This window comes from Nannobrachium achirus (assembly GCF_963921795.1).
Source record: "Nannobrachium achirus genome assembly, chromosome: 5".
NCBI lineage: Eukaryota > Metazoa > Chordata > Actinopteri > Myctophiformes > Myctophidae > Nannobrachium > Nannobrachium achirus.
Window position 1 is genome coordinate 12,805,250 of NC_137814.1, and position 24,490 is coordinate 12,829,739.

Here is a 24,490-nt window from a genome sequence, read left to right on the forward strand (position 1 = left end):
TTCCAACTTTTCCATCTCCGCCGTCGCTGCTGTTGTTCTCTCTCTCTCTCTCTCTCTCTCTCTTCTCTCCTGTTCTCTTTCTCCTCACAATGCGTCTCGCCGCCTCCTACACCACACGCAGCGTGGTGTACGCTTTTCCCCGAACCCCCCGAACAGGAGCGAAGTATGAACATCCGACGCTTTTTTTTCGGAAAAGATAAAAAATAAAAAACGTTTATTTTTCAACCGAAAAGTTCGGTTCTGTCGAAGTATGGAGAGGCCTTTAGATCTGCCACGGGATCTTTCATAATCTGCAAAAATCTGAAAAATGACCAATGCCCCCTTGTAGCCTAAAGCACTGTACTTGGTCACATGTATCCATAATACAGCATTCTAAGGGTATGTGGATAATGACTCTGACAAAATTGTATAGTTATAGTTATCTTTATGGTTATCTTTATGGTTATCTTTATAGTTATCTTTATAGTTATCTTTATGGTTATCGTGCCCAGTGGGAATGGCACTTAAAGTGCCATTGTCGTTCACCGTTGTATTTTTATAATTGGTGTGAATGATCTTTAAAACTCTATTTTTATAGTTATAGTTATCTCAGTGTGAATGGGCCTTTATGAATCAATGTGTGTGTGTGTGTGTGTGTGTGTGTGTGTGTGCGTGCGTGCGTGTGTGTGTGTGTGTGTGTGTGTGTGTGTGTGTGTGTGTGTGTGTGTGTGTGTGTGTGTGTGTGTGTGTGTGTGTGTGTGTGTGGTGTCCAGCTGTGGCTCCAGGCGAGGTGGACCTCACAGAGTACACGCGCTCCATAGAGAGGCTGAACACGTCGCTGGGCTTCCTGCAGACGGAGATGCAGAGGCTGGCCCAGCAGCAGGAGAAGATCATGGCCATGAGAGACCACCAGCAGCAGGCCTGGGTCATCCCCCCTCCCGCTCCCTCACCACACAGGTACCATTCTGTTGAGAACTGGTGATCTAAACCGGTCACTTCGCCAAATATCCAACTCGCCAAATTGTCCAGGCTCAATGGGCAGGCTTGTCAATGCTCCTGGATTCGCCAGGATGATTGGCAATTACATCTACTATGTTAAATGTTTTCTGGGGGAGGACCCCCAGATGATAAGTCATTATTAAGGATGTCTTAATTTGCTTCAGTCATCAAATTTGTACACCTACATTTGGCTTGTTAAGCCTGAAATTGTACCCATGCTTGATGCTTGTAAAGCAAGCCTGATAAAAGTATCAAACATGCACAAAATTCAACAGAACACAGGAAAATATATATCTGTTAAGAAGTTTTGGGGGGAGGACCACCAGACCCCTGTTGGGGAGTTCCGCGCACCCCCTAAAAATAAATCTCCTGGATTCTCCTGGACTGACAGTCCAATGTTGACAACCCTGCTCATTGGCGAGGTGTCCTAGCAAGTTGATTTGGCGAGTTGGATTTTTGGCGAAGTGACTGGTATTCATCTAAACCACTGTTTCCCAAACAGTGGGTCAGGTCCCAATTGTGGGTCACGGACCGATTTCTATGGGTCACGACTCAAGTAAAAATGTTCTTTTCCTACACATTTATACATTTTAAAACAAACATTCAAACCTTAGAAATGTCATGACTTAATTAATAAGTGAAACATAGGCGATCTACAAGCTCATAACGCAATGTGACAAAACCTTGAAGAAGCCTGGAAATATTTGGACAATTTTGAATAATATATTAAATGTTTTTTTAACACACATCTTCCTTGATGTGAAAAAGTTTGAGAACCACTGATCTAAACAATTAAAGCAGGTCGCTTTATACAGTTGAATTTGTCTCGTGGCGCTTATAGAACGCCTGTGGTTCTTTGTCTCCCCCCGCAGGCAGCTCAGAGAGCTGCGCAGCAGCAGCGTGGCGGGCCGGGGCTCCGTGGGGTCGCTGTCTCCCATCCTCTCGTCGTCCGGCTCGCCCCGCGCTCCCCACCGCTCCCCCGGCGGCATCAAGCGGCGGCCGGCCTCCTTTCACGCCAGGACCCCCCGGACCCCGCGGCCCAACGACCTGAAGGTCACCCCATTCAGCCGGATGCTCAACACCCCCACCTCGGTGGACAGCCTGCCCAGGCTGAGGCGCTTCTCCCCAAGCCAGAACCAGACCAGCTCCTTCGCCTACCTGGGACACGACGAGTACTCCGGGTAAGGCCTGTGGTTGGCTTGTGGTGAACAAAATCAACAATAATATTATCAGAAACACACGAAGAGATACTGTAGCCCTGAATGACCATAACAGTTCTGTAACGTGTTATGAGGCTCCTTGTAAATACAATGTTTGAGAACCACTACTACTGTACTAGTGGACTCATAATGCCACGGACACATTTGTCCATGTACGCACATATTGATGACCCCTGAGCATAACCATTAGAATCACTTTCATGCACCTGTAAAGAAAATGAAAAAAGTATGAAATTGCAGTAATGTCATGTTTAATCAAAATCATTGTATGACGATTAATCATCAACTAAAGTCTCGCGATCACGACATCCCTATAGGCCCGGGGCGAGCCAGGACCAGAACCACAACCAACAGGCCAAGGACGGCCAAGGAAAGGAGAAGGACGAGACAAGGGCGGCGGGGAAGCGTTCCGGCTCTCCCACGGTCGCCGCCGGTGACAAAGAACCTGCGGCGAGGGGGGAGGAGTCGACGGAGGAGAGGAGAGAGGCGGAGCAGTCGAAGCGGTCATCAGAGGTACTGCGTCAGCCCGGGTCTGACGAACAGGGGGGACGCGACGGCGGCGGCCGGGCGAAGCAAGCGGACAACGCCCGCCAAGACCACCAGGGCAGGAAGGACCTGGTGGAGGTGCCGCTGTCGGCGGCAGGAGATGGAGAAACCGGCGCAGAGGACCAGAAGATGTGCTGTGGCTTCTTCTTCAAGGTACGTTGGAGAAGTGGTTCTCAAACCTTTTCATGTCAAGGACCTTATTAGTCCGTGGAGCCCCATTTGAAAATGGGGACCCCCATAAGAGAAGATTATTACGTGTCTCTATAGCAGTGATTCTCAACCATTTTCATTTGATGGACCCCCAGTTTGACACGCATTAGGGCTACGGACCCCCATTTAATGGCATTTCTATCTCTGGTCTGTCCTCACTCACGGTCCTGTGTCAATCACCATAACAGAAATCATCAACCATAATATTCATATATAAGATATTAAATCGGGTGTGTAAAATAAGGCAACGTACATGTAGATGTGTGCATGGCTGTGTTTCATCCCAAGGCGGTTGAACACATTTGAGGATAGCGTGACATACCTACGTACATACAATACAGACATACAGTACAGACATGCAGTACAGACAGACAAACATACAGTCTCATTAGGGTCAACTAAAAAGGATCAGTATATTTGATCAAAAATACTTTTTTTTTCACTTGAAGGTTTGGAGTTTAATGTCAAACGTACTGCATGCAGGACTTTCCCTGCAATAACTCATTGTGAAACGCATGCCTAACTTGCAGTTTTTGTACTGTATCAGTCCCCCTGTGAGCTACTGTACTTGCTATTTTGCCATATTTCATTATTCCCCTCTGGACAGCCTTTGATCCATACTAGTCTCCTGTCTGCCAGATGGTGTTCTTATGCTGTTATATAACTTAGGCTGAGAGATCCCAAATTGGACCAAATGAACACACAAAGCATGATCAGCGGAGCAGTTGCAAATTCGATCACGATTTAACGGCAATACATTAAGTGCTCATTAATAATACAGTCAATGTAAGCTTACGTGCTTGGAGCTGTGGCTAATAGCGTTGCAGCAACAGAAGGCTGATCTTACTGTGCATGCTTGGCACACATGACGTGCAGCACTGCGTCTACTGAACCATGAGCTGATCATACAGAACAGTTACAGTAGATAGCATCAGTGTGTGTGTGTGTGTGTGTGTGTGTGTGTGTGTGTGTGTGTGCGCGCGTGTGTGTGTGTGTGTGCGTGTGCGTGTGCGTGTGCGTGCGTGTGTCTGTGTGTGTCTCCATGCAGGCTCAGAGGATGAGATGACCTATTCTTGGGCAGAATGTTACTAAGCTCACCATCACTTTTCATTAAGTGAATTGCTTCATTCAGTAATGGGGCTGTTGGAGCTGGGTTTGTGAAAGGAATTTACTGTAGTGTTATACGGGAGCGTACCGGTGTCGTACGCCGGAAAACTGCTGATTTACAAGCTGACATTGTGTTGTGAGCTTGCAGATCTTCTAGCGACACGTTGTGAGCTTGTAGATCTGCAATTTGCAGCGTGCGGCATTGGCGAGCAAACCGAGTCAAATCAGGCATTAGAGAGCCACTCTTAACCTACATGTGAACTGAAGCTGTAGAATGTTTTCTGCATTCCTATAAAATTGCTGTAAAATGAAGATTTTCTGTTGAAATGGGTCACATAATAATCCATTCCCCTAATGCCCTAATATGGGCATTAAACTTCGAGTCCGACCGATGCTGGATCTTGGAGGCTGATTCTGATAGCCTACTGCTATTAGGGAGTAAAAGATATGTTGATATATCAGCTGATCTTCTCATGTGTGACAAAGTTTGCATCTAATGGATATTGCACTGAAAAATGTCAAAATTATATCATTATAAATACATAAAACACACAAACAAGCACTGTCATTGCATAGCATTGGGTATCTTCAGACGGTTAACCACTCAAACCCTCAATACTTTGAGAACTTGTGCTTGGTCTTTTTTTTTTTTTCCCACTCTACAGTATACCATACCTCTTTGTTGAAAATAGCCGATCTACAAGCTCACAACGCCTCGCAACGCGAGGCGTTGTGAGCTTGCAGATCGGCTATTTTCGGCTAACGTCCCCCTCAGAACATAGGGATGCTAGGGTTACAGTGATTAATGCAAAATAGGGGTGTAACAATATAGTAACTGTATCGAAATATCGTTTTTAACTTAAAAAATCGAAGTATATCGAAATGAAAACAGCTAAATTCGAATCGTATCGTTTTATTTTGTATCTTATCGAATCGGCAGTGCAAAGAATCGATTGTATCGATACTACCTACTTGGGCATTGTATTTAGCATTTGTAAGAAGAAAAAATGAAAAGGAGGTGTTTAATTACTTTTCCTTTCCATATAGCTACACTGGTCTATCGATAAATGTGTGTAATCATGTCAAGGTGCAGGTTTGTCAATATACAATGTCCATGTATTTGGCAGATAATCACTGTGTTTACTTATTTATATCCATAATAATTCATGTTTCCCTTAAAAACCTGCACTATCCACACCTTTCACACAGATTTAATTTCTTTGCTAAATAGTTACAATATCGATTTAAAATCATTGAATCGAATCGTATCGTATCGCCATGAATGAACCAATATTGTCCATGTATCGTACCGTCAACCATGTATCGTGATATGTATCGAATCGCTATTAACACATTGACCGCCATTTTAACATACCTCCGTACTCCCACCTGCCATTCGTCTCCATAGACTTCCATGTAATTGGGTGTGCACGGATCATGCACACCCATGCCTAGATAATGCACCACGTGTGTCCACCTTGCTCACAGCTTTCAAACAAAAAAATCCGAATGGAAATCCGTTCAGGCATTCCTGAGATAACAGCCACTATGTTTAACAAAGATGGCTGCCAAAATGGCTGCCATGCTTGAAAGATGGGGTTGCTATGGGGGTTAAACATGAAATTTCGCGATTGCTATCATGCCTACTCCATTTTTTGGGGTCAAAATTTAAAAAAAAAAAAAAAAAAAAAATTGATTTTTTTTTTTTTTTTTTTTTTTTTTTTTAAATTCTCGGGACTATCGGGCCTGGCGGGGAAAGACATTGGAATAATCTCGGGACTATCGGGCCTGGCAGGGAATGAGTTAAAATGTATCGTTACACCCCTAATGCAAAAAAGACCTGCTAGGGGTATCCCGGGCCCCTTGCATTAATGGAACATCTGACCTGTGTGGATGATGACGGTGTGTTCTGCCTCCCCTCCAGGACGACGGGAAGGGAGAGGAGGAACTGGCGGCCAAGAGGGCAGCTCTGCTGGAGAAGAGGCTGAGGAGAGAGAAGGAAAACCAGGAGCGGAAGCAGCAGCAGGAGGCGGACCAGGAGCAGAAGAAGGAGGCCGCACGGTCAGTCTGACAGACTGGGGGGTCCCCAGTTAAAATAAGATTTTTTTTTTCGGGGTGATTTAGCTAACGATCTGGGTGCTCTCCCTTCCAGACTGAAAGCGGAGGAGGAGCAGCAGAAGAAGGAGGAGGAGAAGGCGAGGAGAGACTACATCAAGAACGAGTACCTGAGGAGGAAGCAGCTGAAGCTGATGGAGGACATGGACGACGTCATCAAACCCCGCCCCGGGAGCCTCAAGAAGAAGCCACGGCCCAAGTCCATCCACCGGGACGTCGTGGAGTCTCCCAAGCCCCCCGTCCGAGCCACGGGTATAACACACACACACACACACACACACACACACACACACACACACACACACACACACACACACACACACACACGCACATGCGCATCATATGGCTGTGCAGACATGTGCACACATAGACATCAAAGGGGGCTTGAGCCCCTGCCCTTTTATCCGTCTGCCCTCTCCAGACCATGAATGCAGTTTTTACTATGGTGAAAGAAATTCAAATGTCCTCTTTCCTGAAGGCAGCATTCCAATCTCTCCTAAACTTGAATACAGCAGCCAATATGTTGAAAGAATTGCCCTCTGTGTATAAATCCATGCCGTTACGCCACATCTCCAGAATTCACTTGATTATGCTTAGTTCAGTGTGGTATCAAGCAGTGAAAATAGCCGACCTCCAAGCTCACAACGCATCGCAGCGCAACACGTTGTGAGCTTGGAGGTCTGCTATTTTCGATATTTCCACTAAAAGGCCCTTTTAGAAATTTCAGTCCCTGCCTCTCTAACATTCTCTGCACCTCCCTGTGGCTGTGTGACCATCGGTCATCAATATGTCCGTACACGGACAAATGTGTCACAAGACCCAATTACCGAACATCAAGTCTCCAGGTTTTCTTCAGAATATGTATGGCAATGATTTACTATGACACTATGGCGCATCAGGAGTCCCAATTAGTACTAGTGGTTCTCAAACTTTTTATTTGCAAGGACCCCCTCAACTCTGCAGTTATGGTCATTTAGGGCTATCTCCTTATGTGTTTCTTGTAATATTATTGTCGACTCATTTTGTATGTCTGTGGCAAAAATGTAATTTTGACAGAAATGTGGATGTCTTCCTTGTATGTTTTGGTGCAGGGGTGCGTCCCCGAGGGTTCTCCGTCTCCAGCGTGTCCTTGGCCTCCCTCAACCTGGGAGACAATGACAGCAACCATCCAGACAGGAGGACTCCAAGGTAAGTAAGGCCTGGGACCTGCCTTTACACTGGCTGAATTCTAAAGCTTGTGCAATAATACTCCAGAGCACAGCGGGGTCGCTTGCTGAAAATAACTGCTCTATAAACTAACAACGTGTCACAAAAATTGATGCGTTGTTAGTTTGTTAGCTTTTTGGCAAGCTACTACAGAGTATAAATGAGTCTTAAATGTCCTCCTTCCACCTCGCCTTTGGCCAATCAATTACGTACAAGTAGGATATAATAAAAGCATTGAACACATTAATGCCATTTTTAAAAGCATTAACTCAAGGGAACGAGCTAAATGGTAAATGGTACATTTCTATAGCGCCCCCTTTATCCAAGGCGGGTTACAGAGATTGTGTGCACCCATTCACACACACATTCATACCCCGTGGCGGAGGAAACCATGCAAGGCACCAACCTATTTTGGTGACAGAGCAGTAGAATCAGAACTTTCCCATGTTTGTTCTATATTTGGGTGGTACCAGTTCATGGTCGCTCCCTCTAATGTTGTGGTTGTAGGTCTGGTGCCACTCACCTTGGAGAAGTAATATAGTTCGATATATGGGGGTATTGAGGGCACAGAGGGCTCTTTGACTATCTTAACCCTGAGCCATCCCAAATTAGCAAAGTGTGCTGTAATAATTAGGTGGGTCGTGGGGCTTAAGCCTGCAATGAGAAGTAGTCGTTTCAGTTTGTTTTGGGAGGTCTGAAGCATAGAACTGTTTATGTGATTAATGAGATTGTACAACTTGTTTTGAAACGATCACTTTCTATCCCTGTCAGGCTTATTACTACTATGCATCGCTCCTGTTTGACTCCTGTCTCTCTCCCTTTCTCTCCGTGTCTGGCTCTTTCCTTCCATTCTGCATGCCACCCACAGAGGCACTAAAGTAGCTTCTGGTCATATCTCGTTTTTTCTAAGCCCTCCCAAAGAGCGAAAGGGAAGGTTAGTACAGTAAGGACGCAAAACGTAGAACACAACGGATAAGTAATTGTCTCATTATGTTTATATATATACTGTAAATAAACACAGTATATACTCTCATGCAAAAGCACTTTGATTCATTTACCGATCTAGAGTACGAAGCGAGCGAACCTCAGGCGACAGAGCCTTCAGCGTGGCAGCCCCCACCCTGTGGAACTCTCTACCATTGGACATTCGCCATGCTCCAACACTGGACTATTTTAAGGCAGCATTGAAGAGACACATATTCAGTCAGGCTTATGGCACTTAGTTTTTGTTTAGTTATTTGTGAAGTTTTTGTAAAGCGCCTTGAGTTTATGAAAGGCGCTATATAAATGCAAGTTATTATTATTATTAGAGTATTTTCTTTGAAGCAGACCAATATGGGATTGCAAGAAAAACACACATTGTGATGGTTGCATCACAGCTATGTAGTGACAGTGAAGTAATTTAACAGATCACATAAACAACTTCAACCCTAGCATCCCTCCCGATTCTGGGTAACACTCACCAAAAATAGAAGATCTGCCAGATCTTGCAAATTGATTTGGTGTAGAGGGAGGAAAAAGAGTGGACCAAGTACAGAGCCAACTCGGGTCAAGTTGACTAAGTATTGAGGGTTTAAGTGGTTAATAATGAATTCAGTCTAGTTGTGGCTTCTGCATTAAAGTTCTACCTGGCTTGGTTTGTTCTTTCTGCTTTCTGCCCCAGCTCCCTTCAGCTGCTACCTTCTGTATTATACACTTCATACGGTATATCGTCTGTCGGGTGGAAACCTCATATGTCCCAAAAAAAAAAGTTACTTTTCAGGATTCTAAAAATCATGAAAATGTGTGAAAATCTTTGAATGTATCTTTTTTTTAAAGCGAACATTAGTCACTCGAATATTTGCTTCTGGTGGGTCCCTGATACATAATACTTTGAGATGGGGGTCAGTGGCCAAATACATGTAATTTTGGGGGTCCTTGACATGAAAAGGTTTGAGAACCACTGATTTAGAAGAAGGATTTAGAAGACATTTAAAGAATCGGGCTTTTGTGTGACACCCTAGTGTGATCAAGTAGGACGCTCATTTGCGTGAAGAAAACACAAGAAGTTGAGAATATGGAGATGTTTCTGCTCGACAGCAACGATAATATCCTCTCAGACTGCTCTGTGCTAGGCTCTCTCTGCGCTACAGCAACTACTCTATGCTACTGTATACAGGGGCGTCACACCAAATTCTGGGCCCTGGGTACAAGGATTCACTGCGGGCCCCCCATGAATGTTAACTATTGAAAAATAGCAGATATACAAGCTCGCAGCGCGGCACTCAGTGCCGCGCTGTGAGCTTGATCTGCTATTTTTCAATAGCTAAAGTTACTAGGGCCCCTCCACCTTGGGCCCTGGTAACTCAGTCCCACTTTCCTAACCCCTTGTGACGCCCATGACTGTATACTTTACGCTATATACTCTGCTTATCTGCTGTGCTTTCCTTTCGCCTCTAGACTAGTAGCTCCTACAGCTTGCCTCTCTCCGTAGGCATAATGATGACAGTGCTGCTGGGGGAGTTTGCTTTGCTTGGCTGACCATCGTGTCAATGCTTGTCGCTGCTCAGTCACAGAGATGTGTGTCTGATCCGAGAGGACACGCGGGGGTTGGGAGAATTGTGCCATTGCGTCTGACCCTTTTTTTCCCCTTCTTTTCGTTTTGCTGTGTCTCTTTGTATGTGAAATATCTGTCTGTCTGTCTGTCTGTGTGTGTGTGTGTGTGTGTGTGTGTCTGTGTGCATCATTGCATGTTTGCGCTGTAAACTGTGCTGTGCGTGGCCTTCATGTCCTGCATGCTCCGGGTGGCCTCTATTCCCGTACTGTATGCGTCTCATGTTTATCCTTGTTTCTTTGTGTGTGTGTGTCGTTTTTTGTTTTGTTTTTGTGGGGTTGTGTTGTGTTGTGTGCGTGTGTGTGTGCGCGTGCGTGCGTGCGTGCGTGCGTGCGTGCACAGGCCAGATTCTGCAGAGAGCTTCCCCTCATGCCCGTCGGCTGGCAGTCGGAACGGAGAGAAGGACTGGGAGAACGAGTCCACCACGTCATCCACCCCCTCCAACACGGAGTACACAGGTAACTGAGCACCCACTGCTTAAAACCCACTGAGACCTGAGTCTGATTCTACTGCTGAATCAGTACTGTAGTTCTCACAATGTTTTGTGTCAGGGACTCCCAGAAGAGAAGATTTGTGTTTGAGAGAATCCAAACTATCCAAAATCTTTCAAACACTTTCAAAGTGTCGGTATCAGCCGGTAACACGTGGGAGTCTGTCCCCGTCAAAATGCGACAGACCCCTGGGAGATGGATTACTGAGGTGGAGCGCCACACCTACCATCAGCTCCCAGTACTTGCCACATGACTTGCCGCACCCAAGTCATGCTACTCATACGCTGAGTTGGCGGTGACCAAGATCGTACCCATGACCTTGTGGTCCTAAGGCGAGAGCTCTACTTAAAATTTTAATTTAAATTTTTGATCTACAAGCTCACGTTGTGAGCATGTAGATCTGCTATTTTCAAAGGATTCTTGTACATTTCATACATTTGAAAACGTACTAATTTAAGTATACTTTGAAGCCAACACTTTTGTACTTTTAATCAAGAAAACAGAGTGTTTTTACATTGCAGTATTGATACACTTAAAGGGATAGTTCACTCAAAAATATATATTTTTTTCTATCGATTGCTCACCCCATGGAGACTTGAATTCATGGATATCTTTTAGTTTTTGTCGCATTTGATGACCGGCAGTGGTTCCCTATGGAGACACAAAGAGACTCAAATAATTGGCTTAGGAATGCGACAAAAACAAAAGATTCTCCATGGGGTGAGTATAGATAGAAAAAAAGTAATTTTTTTACTATCCCTTTAAGTAAAGACATTGAATATTCTTTCCACCACTGCCGTCTCATGTATTGTCGCTGTGACTGACGCAAACCCATTGTCTGTTCTTCATTCCTCAGGGCCTAAACTATACAAGGAGCCGAGTGCAAAGTCTAACAAGCACATCATCCAGAATGCTTTAGCCCACTGCTGCCTGGCTGGCAAGGTCAACGAAGGGCAGAAGAACAAGATACTGGATGTACGTTTTTGTGTGTGTGTGTGTGTGTGTGTGTGTGTGTGTGTGTGTGTGTGTGTGTGTGTGTGTGTGTGTGTGTGTGTGTGTGTGTGTGTGTGTGTGTGTGTGTGTGTGTGTGTGTGTGTGTGTGTGTGTGTGCGTGCGTGCTAGCGTGCGTGCGTGCATGTGTGCGTGCATGTGTAGAATGTTCAGTTCTCAACCTCAACCAACCTGAAAAGGCTGCTTTCCGGATGAGTGTATGCAGAAAACACATTTTGTCCATGAATTACATGATTAAATTCCCATAATTGTTAGTTGACTAAGAATGTCTTTAGTCAAGGACATGTGTGTGTTTGCGCGCGTGCGTGCGTGTGTGCCTGTGCTTATGTCAGTGCATGTTTAATAATGGTTTACCAAACGACTTCCACCTCTCCCACCCCACCGCCTTTCTCTCTATAATTCTTTAACCCCAGGAAATGGAGAAGTCGGAGGCCAACAACTTCCTGGTGTTGTTCCGCGACGCCGGGTGCCAGTTCCGCTCGGTGTACGCGTACTGCCCCGAGACGGAGGAGATCACCAAGCTGGCGGGCATCGGGCCCAAGAGCATCACGCTGAAGATGGTGGAGGGCCTCTACAAGTACAACTCGGACCGCAAGCAGTTCAGCCACATCCCGGCCAAGACCATGTCCGCCAGCGTGGACGCCATCACCATCGCCAGCCACCTGTGGCAGACCAAGAAGCAGGGATCCACGCCCAAGAAACTGCAGCCAAAGTAGTGTCACGTTCCACGGCTCTTAGTCGGGGACGGACATGACCGTCCCCGAGCCCTCATCTGGAACTGACACGGAGGAATTTGTGGATATTGATTTTTTATTTTTTTTTATTTCAAGGGACACCTGACCCTGCTGATAAAATGTACAACTGGAATGTAGAACATTGGTAACAATGACAACTAACGGGCCTTGGGGACATTGCTGCTATGATACAGGACTGTGTGACAGTGAGACCCTGGGCTATTTAAATGGAGCACGTGTGTACTGTGTAGGTGTGCGTGAGTTTGTGTTTGTGTGTGCGTGCGTGCGTTTGTCAGCTCGCGTCCATCTTCTTGTGTGCCAAAAAAAATGTAAAAAGATGAATGAAATGAAAGCAGAAAGACAGGCTAATTAATTGCCTTACCTAGAAGGACCTCTGAAGCACTGAATGTCACTCCTCTCAAGAGATTGGTTTCGCCAAGTTGATCATGTGTGGCCTTATGTGTTGTTCTGTTTCATATCGAAGCCAAGTGCGCGTTGAAAGCCTGTTGAGAAGCCTGCCGCGTGATGCAGGAGATAAATAGATTGTCCCTAACATTTTCTGGGACAGCAGTAGCTGAGGGCAGAGAGTGGTAGGTCACCGGTTCGGCCCCGCGTATGTGTCGGAAGTGTCTCTGAGCAAGACACTTTTAACCCTTAACTGTTCCCCTCCCAGTGGTGGAAAAAGTAATTTTTTTATTTTACTAAAAATATCAATTAGGGCTGTCACAATTATTACATAATCGTCTAATCGTGATTATTTGACATTATCGCAATTATTTTGTCATAATCGTCATAATCGTGAATGTTGAAAAATTTCCGAAATAGTGGAAATAGCAGATCTACAAGCTCACAACGCGTCGTGATGCGGCGCGTTGTGAGCTTGTAGATCAGCTATTTCCACTATCAATGTTATTTTTTAAGTATAAAGTTGTCAAATATGTCAGTAATTTCTCTGTATATTTAGGTTATGTGTCATATCTACCATGTGCAACTTTAAAGCCTAAAAGCCAAACAGAAATTTAATTATCAACGACAAAAACACAATTAAATCATTAATCGCCAATTATTTGAATGACAATTAATCGTCATGTAAAATGTCATATCATGACAGCCCTAGTATCAATACTGCAGTGTAGAAATACTCTGTTACAAGTAAAAGTCAAAATGTAAAATGTACTTGGGTATGACGTACTGTACAATATTTGGATCGGAGATGTAGTAGAAGTAAAAGTTTTGGAAATTGGAAACACTCAAGTAAAGTACAAATACCTCAAAATTGTACTTAAGTACAGTACTTAAGTAAATGTACTTAGTTACTTTACACCACTGCCCCCTCCCCTACCTTGTGCTCAACATGGCCATCTGTGAAGCCATCAGCTGCATGGGTGAGGAAGAAGAAGAAGAAGAGGAAGTGACAGGGCCTGAGCAGGAGTCAAATTCGAGGCAGTCGATTTCTGGATGTCAGCTCGGTCCCTTTGAGTCACTAAATTGGAGCGGTTGATCTTTGTGTAATGTGTGTGAATAGTGAAGTGCCAAGAGAGTGAGGACAATACCTCAGCTATCGATCGCCATTTCAGCACGTGTTGTACGACGATGATGATGATGATGATCATCGCTCATCTGTCTCCCTGGAGAGCACCTGCGACTGACTCTTTTTAATTTATTCTCATTTTGATATAATTGCTTTGGAGGTCCTTTAAAAAAAAAGAAAATGCTTGAAAGACATTTTATGGAAAGAAACACTTCATATGTCTTTAAGTTAATTCAGTTTGTATATAATTGCCATTCCGTTCGGAAAATGAACGAGCCAGCTTTTGGTAGCCGCTCCGTTATTATTGTTTATTATGGATCTATTCTACATACTGTACGTTTATTGTAATATGGGGGCCTTTTTAATGGTAATTTGCAGATGCAAGGCGTGCCATCATCACTCAGCGGTGTCATTGACGGGTCTGTTACCAGCTGTAGAATAGGAGATCAACTCACACCACGCCATCAGCCTGTGCCGTCTTAAGAATAGTCACTGTTGACGTAACACATTTGGTAATTACATGTAATTACATGTTTATTAACACAGTGGTTCTCAATGTGGGGTTCCAGGGGGTCCCAAGCTAAATGATTTGGACAGTTAAAGAACCAAATAGACTCCTGTGGGTCTGTACTGAGAGTATGCAAATGGACCCTCCCAGAGTCAAATGAATGCTGAAGAGTTTATACAGTGGCGACTGGGTTCCCATGCAGAGATCAAAATGTTTTATCAAACGGGGGTCTTGGCCTAATAATGCATATCAAACTGGGGGTCTGTGAAATGAAAAAAATAAAAAAAAATAAAAGGTTGAGAACCAGTGTATTAACATGGCACTTTACTGTGGATGTTGTCTTAAATGATAGATTGCGGTTACCCTTAAAGTAGCCCACAATTGTAAATAGAAGGTCTAAACTAACCTTTGATAGCACTTCATACCCCCCTCCCAACCAGTGGTGGAAAAAGTACTCACATTTTTTAATTAGAGTATAAAGTATCAATACTGCAATGCAGTAACACTCTGTTACAAGTAAATGTCTGGTAATAAAAATGGACTTTGAGTAAAAGTACAAACGTATTTGGCATCAAAATATACTAATTAAAGTACCAAAAGTAAAAGTACTTGTTATGTACTTGTTATATATGTCCCGTTTCACAAGTTCTCATTATGTCTAAAATGTATTAAAAAAAATAGCAGATCTACAAGCTCGCAGCGCGGCACTCGGTGCCGCGCTGTGAGCTTGTATATCTGCTATTTTTCACCGGTTAAATCGTTCAATAATCCTAGGCCTGAATGGGTTAAAAATGTCTTTTGGAGATAGAATTTCTACAACCTCACAAGGTGTCGCATCGCGACACCTTGTCAGCTTCCAGATCGGCTATTTTCAAATAGCCAAACAGGGCTGAAGTGGTTAATGTATGTTTTGTAATAATTATCAAAATCTTCAAAGCAACGAACTAAAGTTTTGTTCAAATAATTATAGTGGAGTAAAAGTACAATAATTGCTTCAGAGATTAAGTTGAGTAGAAGTAAAAATATATATAAAAAATGGAAATACTCCAGTAAAGTAAAAAATCCTCAGTACTTGAGTACACGTACTTAGTTACTTTCCACCACTGCCCCCACCGTAGCTTTGACTGAACAGCGTATATATGAAGATACGCAGCCATGTTTCCAGGGCTGTCATGATGCGTTTATATACTTTTAATCATTTTATGATTTATTTTTTATAACCCTGAAAATGAAATCATAGTTTTTACTTTTCAGTGTTCCACACTGCACAGATATATTTTGTCATATGAAAGTATTTTTCATATTTCATATTTGGAGGGTTTTGTCCAAGCAAGCAAAAGGAGATGTGTTGAGAGAAACGTTGTAGCCAGTATTATAGCCAGGATGGAGTTGTCCAATGCAGCATAGTCTATGATGAGAAGTCTTACTTTTTTTTATTATGGATTTGCCTTTTTTCAATTCACTAAAATGCTCAGTTGTTCATGTACTGTATTTATGTTATTGTTTTTTTTTTATTGCTTTGATCTTTATTAAAATGCCAACTATCAACAGTAACGTGCATGGTGTCTGTCATGATTCTGCCTTAGATTAATAATGAGGGGTGTTTTATATCCTAAATAACCTGGAGACAAAGAAGTTAATGGAAATAATAATGAAGAACTTTTTATCAAAAATGCAGATATTGTATTTTGTATAGTCATATTTCAAATGTATTACATATACAATAAGTATGAGCACTAAATGCACTAATTGATTGATTGAGTGAGTGAGTGAGTGAGTGAGTGAGTGAGTGAGTGATTTAGTTAACTATAGATTTAACAAGCACAGGCCATGATATCATCATATTATCTTCAACATCATTAACAATCGCAACAACACTGTGAATTCTGGCATGGAGGTAGGGTAAGTGATTTCATATAATTCAAAATAAATAATAACAAAATGGGTCTATATGTTCTGATATCTATACTATAATTTTCCGAATGTCTGTCTGAGTGAGTGAGTGAGTGTCTGTCACAGCGTTTCTCCTCAGTGGCTGGAGCAATTGATCTGAAATCGCATCACCATTAGCATATGAACACACCTGACATAACTGTGAAGCCCGTTTGTCACTTTCACAAATCATATGCTGTATATTAGCATTTTTATGGTGTATCTACTATCTATTCTGCATCTAGCATGAGGCATATCTATTCTGCATCTAGCATGAGGCAAAATGTTTAACCAGCTCTGTGTGTGTGTGTGTGGGGGGGGGGGGGGGGGGGGTATTTCTTACATTGATGCTCCTACATATTATCATGCAAGCACCAGTTAAAGTTACTTTCCATCCCTCATATACTGTGTGCACAGTGCACACCCCATAACCCACACACTGCACATCATTTCGGAGCTCATATCTTTGAACGGGTAAGGACTAGTAGTATTAGTTAGTGTTTGGTCCTTATTTGGACTTCAGCCTTATCCCCTGTGAGGAGAAAAAAGCAGTTTCAGTTGCTCCACAAAACTGTTGGGTGTTTTCCTCGGGTGTAGGCCAGTGGAGGAAGGAGTACTCAGATATCTACTTACAAAACTAGAATAAAAATAGTTAAAGCACCAAAAGTAAACATGAACTATTTCAGAATAATAAACAATAGGCTACTTTATTGACAAGTCCATGTAATGTTGCAGCTTATCTTAACTACTTTATCAGGTAGCCTGCTTGTGACCCACCCCTGATTGCGACAGTAGGTCGCAAGTTTAGTATGTGGACGGTCACAGCTTGTCCGTATGTGTGTATCTCTGTGTATATCTATGTCTATAACTCCTGTATGGGTTTGTCGCTCTGACATCATGCTCTGATGTCACTTTGATGTCACTTTGATGTCAGGGGAACCACTCTTAACAGAATGGGTTTGCCGCTCTGACATCACGAGGAGTGGCATCACTGTGATGTCACACTAACAGAATCCCTTTTTTGCCCATATATGGAGTTCCCTGATGCCATCTATATTAAGCCCATATCTAACAGGAGTTCATATGGGAATGCCCATATATGGAAGCCACATCGGCCACATACCACACTAACAGCTGTTTCTACAGACAGGGATCTCCATGTATAGGCATAAAAGGGTATGATGTCAGATGTCATAGACATCATAGGACTTTCAAATAACAAATAACTGAGTAAGCATGTTTGGGCTCTCACAGCATATCTCCATATACAGTACATGGATCTATATGGGTACCAGGGGTCTCCATATATAGGTAACTGGTCCGATATACATCACTGGCCAGATCTCGCGCCAATTAGGGCAAGGTTGCATGTCGCCCTGAGGCGTCTTACCAGTATAATAGTTAATCTTTTCAGTGGTTTCCAACCAGTGGTCCTTGTGGGACCCAGGGGTCCCCAGATAAATGATAGTTAGGAACCAAATGGACCCTTATCGTTATGTAACATCAACATGCCATTAAATAAGGGTCCATATCCACAGTCAAACTGGGGCGTAAAAAAAATTCTCTTATGGGTGCTTCTGGGGTCCTTGACATGAAATGGTTGGAGAGAACCCTTTGACATGGTGGGTAAGGTAGGGTAGGGCAGTGGTTCTCAGTGGTCAAGGTCGGACCCCCAAATTGACAGGTATTAGCCCATGGACCCCCATGAAAAGATAAGCCAGCCAGCCACCCCCATAAGAGAAGATTTCTTTATGGCTCCCTCTATACAGCAGTGATTCTCATAACCATTTTAATGTCAAGCCGTTTGACATGCATAGCCTATGATGCATTAGGCTACGGACCCCCATTTAATGGCATTTCTATCTCTGAGACCCCAATTTATATAGTAAAATCTATGTTAACTTAACTCTGGTCCATTTGGTTCCATTTGTACACTCTCTGATTTATAAGTGTCCATTTTATTTGGTTCCTCACTATCATTTAGCGAGGGACACACCGGAACGAGGTCCCCGGACCCCACTTTGAGACCCACTGGGGAAGGGTAGTGCAGTGGAAGGCACTTCAAGGCAGAACAAGGAGGAGACAGGCTGCACAACACAGCAGCACAGAGCACAGGCAGTCACAGACTGGGGGGAGGCAGTGCCAGTGAGGCACGGCAGACTCACACACACACAGTCAGGCACACACACACAGTCAGGCTGTGTCTACGAGGAGGAACATTGCAAGAGACAGGCGTGTGTCGCTTTCACACACACACACACACACACACACACACACACACACACACACACACACACACACACACACACACACACACACACACACAACAGCCACTCCTGGACCTCACCCGCAGCCCATGTGTGTTTAAGAACAGGTGAGTGTTCGTCACATCGCATCAGAAGCAAATCGCTGTTGTAAAAACATAAATAAATGTGCGCGCAGTGCGTGGCAAAGAGCAGAGAAGCCCTCTTCTCTCTCCCGCACCCCGCCCGTCCACAGCTAACAGCGGACCGTAGAGAGAGATGCGTCGGCCTGTCAGTGTGTCTCTGTCTGCCCTTCTGGGGAAACGATCTGTCAAATTGGCTGGCTCTGCGTGATCTCTGCCTAACCGCCCGCTCTGCGTTGGCTTTATAGTTAATCTAGTCGCCAGATTGGCTGTATAGTGTCTATGCAAAGCTAACGAGTAGCAACAGTGTAAGCTCCTTATGCTTGTCACAGTGCGATTCGGACCCCAGTAGTGCCATCATCACCGCTAGCTAGCTCTAGCAGCAAGGCTGCAGTGGTTCTATTGGGAGGGTGTGTGTATGTGTGATAGGTTAATAATATTGATCAGTTGATCGGTTTAAAGAACTCCCCCATCATCATACTGCTTGATCAGCAGCACAAACAGCAGCAGTAGGAGGGCTGCTGCTGCTTCGTATCATCACTTCATGAGGGTCGCTGTTTTCTGTCAACAAACCTTAGTAAACTCAGTTTATGTAACATTAGTGCACTGCAGTGAATATAACCCTGTTACAATGTGATACACTAGTTAGTTACTGTTATTAGCTCTTACTGATCCCTCTCTCTCTCTCTCTCTCTCTCTCTCTGGATGGAAGCTGCCTGCATCCATCGCGGTATCTTGTTTTGTTTGACAGCTCGGTTGTGTCATCATGATCTCTCCATAATTAAAACACACACCAGTGTTGTAATCACTCACTGTTTAGCATGTGACTGGACTATCTCCAAAAGTGAAATGCTGACCCCTGCACTGTGCTCTGGTGATGATGAGGAACATTCCAGTGTGTGTGTGTGTGTGTGTGTGTGTGTGTGTGTGTGTGTGTGTGTGTGTTTGAGAGAGAGACTGGCTGACTGACTGACTGACTGACTGACTGACTGACTGCAGACTGACTTTTTGGATTATTAATTTACAGTAGGCTACTGTACATACCTAACTGAGTGAAAGCACACAACCTTACAACAAGTTACTCAGAATCATTCAGGAGTGAAAGTGCCCATGGATCATCTGTGGATTTGTGGATTACTACAGATTAGCTGGAAGTTAAAGGCATGGTATTACAATGCCCTTTCCTTTGAATTGTGTCTTTAAGATTAAAGATGAAAAGAAATCTAATTAAAATAAGGAGTTTTAATTGTATGTTATTCATTCATATTTTTGTTATTATTATGGAATTTGCACATTTTGTATACGTATATAAACCTGAAATTAATTTATAACACAATGTGACATTATTATAGCCACATACTGTGACTGTTTGGCCATTACCTGCCTATCATGGGTGCACACTTGTTAGTTAGGGTGCATTGACAAATGACAAACTGCAAGATTTAAAGTTAATTTATTCAATTAAACTCAACCAAACAAACCACAAACAAACATCCAGCACAAAGTGCCACTGGGGTTTTCCTCAACAGCAGCCAGCAGTAACCCTACAAAGGCAGAGTGCAGTAAAACTACGTACAGGAATTTCACTAAAAAATGGGTTTAAAAGTGTTACAGCTGATCAGCCAAATGAGATAAATTTGTGTTTCTGGGCTGTTTGGGAGGGGCGTACAGTACATGTACAGTATGTAGCAACACATTTGTTTTGTAGGCTAATTTCTGATTTAGCCCTATTCTATATAGGCCTAAATGGGTTGTGATATTACACTGATTGTATATCTGTTCTTGAGCTAATTGTTCATCACCCATTATCATGAAGGCTAATTTGAACTTTGGGCGACACAAATAAGTCGGTGTGTCCGAAAACGTAGTTACTGCACTCTGCCTTTGTATCAGTTGACTATAAACTTCTTGTGATTCTGTGTGTAGTTATAATTCACACAGCGTTGGACTTCTCCATAGAGGGATTGTTTTCAGTTTTGTTTTGTGTTGCTCCCCTCCCTCCCTCCCTCGAGCAGCCCGTGGTCGCCATGACAGCGGAAGAGACCATCAACGTGAAGGAGGTGGAGATCATCAAGGTGGTGTTGGACTTCCTTAACTCCAGGAAGCTGCACATCAGCATGCTGGCCCTGGAGAAGGAGAGCGGCGTCATCAATGGCCTCTACTCCGACGACATGCTCTTCCTCAGGTTGGCAGGGCTGTCACCATTTAAAGAAGAAGATTTAAAGGAGTAGTTCACCCACAAAATGACCTTTTTTTCCTATTGATTACTCACGCCATGGAGACTTGAGTTCAACAATATATTTTTGTATTTGTGGCATTCCTAAGAAAAAATGTTTGATTATAGTAAATTTACCCGTATTTATTCCAGGAATCATCCGGAATCAATGGGGGTACATTTATTGTTATCAAATTATTGTCTTAGGAATGCGACAAATACATTTGTTTTTTATTGAACTCAAGTCTCCATGGCATGCGTAAAAAGGTCATTTTGGGGGTGAACTACTCCTTTAAATTGGCGATTAATTGTCACAAATAATTGTGATTAACCTTTTCTTTTTTTCAGCATTGATATGAATTAGACTTTTTATTTCTGTTTGGCTTTTAGGCTTCATTAACAAAAGTTGCACAAGGCAGATATGACAAATAATTTATTTATATTTAATACTTTTATACTATAACAACATGTACAAAGCAGAAATAGGGGTCCCCACTGGCCTACCGGTCCAGGGCGCATACCACATAGGCTCAGATGCCTGACAGCGTGTTGTGCGTTCGAGACCCGATCCCGATGACCTCTGCTGTGTGTCACTCCCCATTTATCTCCCCATTTCCTGTCAGTCTACTGTCCTATCAAATAAAGGCATAAAAGCCCTAAAAAACGAATCTTTAAAAATAGCAAAAATAGCTGATGATCCACAAGCTTCTAACGCCCCACGAAGTGATGCGTTGCAAGCTTGTGGATCAGCTATTTCTGCTATTATGGGGAAATGTTTGAAGATCTATGAGCATTTGTCAACATGGAAACCATTGACGTTAAGGTCTATCCTCCTACATGAGGAGTGTTGGATTCTGCAATTATTCAGCCGGTTTGTCACAATTTTTAACCACTTTCAACTTGGCATCCCTGTTTTGGAGCATTTCAAAGGTGGAAGTTTTCAAATATTTTCAAAACTGTGCAGTTCTACAACTCACAACATGCCATGTTGTGCCGCGTTGTGAAGTTGTAGATCAGGTTTTTTTGGAAGATTTTTGAAAAGTGGTTAAATAAATTAAAGTTATTTGCGTTTATTTCGATTATTTCGCTTTTTTGTTTATAGTTAAATGTTCTAAAATCAAGAACATTTTTGCATTGGACCCAACAATCTGGCATTGGCGGGGCTCGACATGAAACCAATACAATAACGGCAGCAGCCAAGCCGCCGCAACATACACAGTAAAATCCAGAGTGTTGATTTAATTCCTTAACGTAAAAAATCAATCCTTTCAGAGTCAAATAAACACTGCAGATTTCACTGTGTACCGTCTAGATTACAAAGCTGTAGTTTTCTGATCTTCAGTTTTACTATGATACGGGGAGCATCAGGCAAACATCCTGTGTATTTGACGTACTCTAGCGCTGTGACATCCGACAAATTGCTGATAGTGTTACACACAGAACCGCTACATTAGACCTGAGTGCTCCCTTGAATGTCAGCCAGCAGTGTGTCTTTCTGGACAGACCTCTGTGGAATTCCTCTGGAATTTTATCAGGCCGCGGCTTCTGTTTCGTGTCTGTTATCTGTTCACTGGCCTTTTTTCTGGGCTTAATCAGGTTGATGTCAACCTTTTTGTTCCATCTGACAATTTGTAGATAAAGAATGCAGGGATTCCAATGCACTAATGACGTCATGTTCATGTTTCAGACAACTGGTGTTGGACGGCCAGTGGGATGAGGTCTTGCAGTTCATTCAGCCGTTAGAGTGCATGGACAAGTTTGACGGAAAAAGGTAATTGAATCTCTTTAATTTATACATGCATTATTTTAACTGAAAGTTATCCACATTATTTTATTATTTATTTAAAACAATAAAAATAAGCAAATTCATTCATTATCTTATTTTCTTTATGTAAAACAAAAAAATAAAAGCAAAAATAGCCAATCTCGTATATCAAAACGTTTTTGCTATTTGTCATACAACCAACTACGGCTTAAGTTAAGATCTGATGAGGCGGACAAAGATATAACTTATGCTGTACATAAACAAGGCAACAACACAAATGCTACCACCATTTGAGCCTGACCTGACAAAAGTTATGCCCGAGCCTGACCCGATGCCGGAGAAATATGGAACAACCTGGGACCAGCCCGGCCCAACTCGAGAGCCCATATTTTTTATTAAGAGCAGCAGCAGCCCTTTTCTCTAAATGAAATATTATTGTCTCTTTTGCACACTGAAGGAAGCTGCTCTGCAGTTGCTCCTGAGCCCTATTGTCCTAGGCTGCACTGCCATTGTAAATGTAGACCATAAATGTACAGCCAGGCCCGAAGCCTGACGAATATGTGACAAATTCGGCCCGACCCTGCCCGAGACCGAGCCGAACTCTTGCGTACCGACTGGCTTAGGCCGAAATCTTAAGCTCTAATACATTGTAATAAATTGACCTAATAATTGACACGTCCACTCTGTCATGGTCATCTGTAGTGCTGTGCTGGTTCGTAACTGCATCTTTGTCCTTGGCGTGGTGTTCTGTTCAGGTTCCGGTACATTGTCCTAAAGCAGAAGTTTCTGGAAGCTCTGTTTGTGAACAACGCCATGTCGGCAGAGGACGAGCCTCAGCATGTGAGTCCATCTCTACTTCATCTCTTTCAGAAACACACACACACAGACATAAACACACATCTTTTTCAGAAACACAAACACAGACTGACAGACATAAACCCAGTGTTCAGAAGCTATTGTTAATCCTTCCGCTCCCTTCTAAAAGACCTGGGATCATCTCTCCGTTCCTACGAATACCCACAGGGCACCGCCTTTCTCTATACACATATACCTAGTAACTATGCTACCGGTATATGCACATACTACTGGTGATATTCATACCTATATTTATGTTTATTTATATCTAACTATATGTCTATATGCCTACATATTGAACTATTATACTGTTGTCTGTAGCACAATATAAAAAAGAACAGTACATTTATCACAAAGCAGCATAGATACAAAATAAAAAGGCTTATTCGCAATCCCTTCCTTAATGCAGGAGTTCAATGAAATACAGGCATGAAATGCTCAGTAAGCAGCACAGAACAAAACGTTTGTGTTGGCAGAAAGCAGTTCAAAGCACAAGCCCAGCACATAAAGGACTAAGAACACAGGCATAGAAAGAAAACACTACATAATAATTATTCTCTTGAACTTGTGGCAGTGTGCGGGTCTAATCCTTCCAGATTAATCCTACGTATACTGTCGAAAGGAACTGGGTGTGCGGAAGTCTTCTTTTCAACAGAAAGCAAACAAAAAAGAAAAGACTAAAAAGCGAATTAAACAAATACAAATTACATGTCTTCCATACTTAAACAGATATATTACAGTGTCAATGAGACACATGTTTTAATTGCTTCCTGAAGATTGGCATTTTACAGCAGGGTTTAAGCAGGGCTGCACCCATTATGTGCAGGCTGGTCACTGCTATGTTAATTATTGTGTGTTGCTAACCTTTCAGTTGGAGTTCACCATGCAGGAGGCGGTGAAGTGTCTCCATGCCCTGGAGGAGTTCTGTCCCTCTAAAGATGACTACAGCAAACTGTGTCTGCTCCTCACCCTGCCTCGCCTCACCAACCACGCAGAGTTCAAGGCAAGCACTTCATCCATCAACTGCACACTACTCGTTTGCTCCCCATCACTGTTTGTTGCATGCATTGAATTTAACATTTCACAG

General features: G+C 43.1%; 2 protein-coding genes across 2 annotated transcripts in view; both read left to right on the forward strand.

Moving 5' to 3' along the window:
* Positions 1-12,193, forward strand: part of camsap2b (calmodulin regulated spectrin-associated protein family, member 2b) — a gene marked incomplete at both ends in the record, with an annotated part of 72,473 nt that extends 60,280 nt beyond the window's left edge. The window contains 10 exons of the mRNA XM_080725545.1: positions 753-936; positions 1,851-2,159; positions 2,516-2,897; positions 5,986-6,122; positions 6,214-6,428; positions 7,268-7,364; positions 8,251-8,316; positions 10,318-10,433; positions 11,323-11,441; positions 11,891-12,193. Of these exons, the coding sequence (XP_080581671.1) occupies positions 753-936; positions 1,851-2,159; positions 2,516-2,897; positions 5,986-6,122; positions 6,214-6,428; positions 7,268-7,364; positions 8,251-8,316; positions 10,318-10,433; positions 11,323-11,441; positions 11,891-12,193 (1,928 nt within the window). The remainder of the gene's footprint in view (positions 1-752; positions 937-1,850; positions 2,160-2,515; positions 2,898-5,985; positions 6,123-6,213; positions 6,429-7,267; positions 7,365-8,250; positions 8,317-10,317; positions 10,434-11,322; positions 11,442-11,890) is intronic.
* Positions 12,194-18,496: 6,303 nt separating this feature from the next.
* Positions 18,497-24,490, forward strand: part of wdr47a (WD repeat domain 47a) — a 39,558-nt gene continuing 33,564 nt past the window's right edge. The window contains exons 1-5 of the mRNA XM_080726149.1: positions 18,497-18,556; positions 20,584-20,753; positions 22,471-22,554; positions 23,304-23,388; positions 24,275-24,406. Coding sequence (XP_080582275.1) covers positions 20,596-20,753; positions 22,471-22,554; positions 23,304-23,388; positions 24,275-24,406 — 459 coding nt within the window. The 5' untranslated portion in view covers positions 18,497-18,556; positions 20,584-20,595. The remainder of the gene's footprint in view (positions 18,557-20,583; positions 20,754-22,470; positions 22,555-23,303; positions 23,389-24,274; positions 24,407-24,490) is intronic.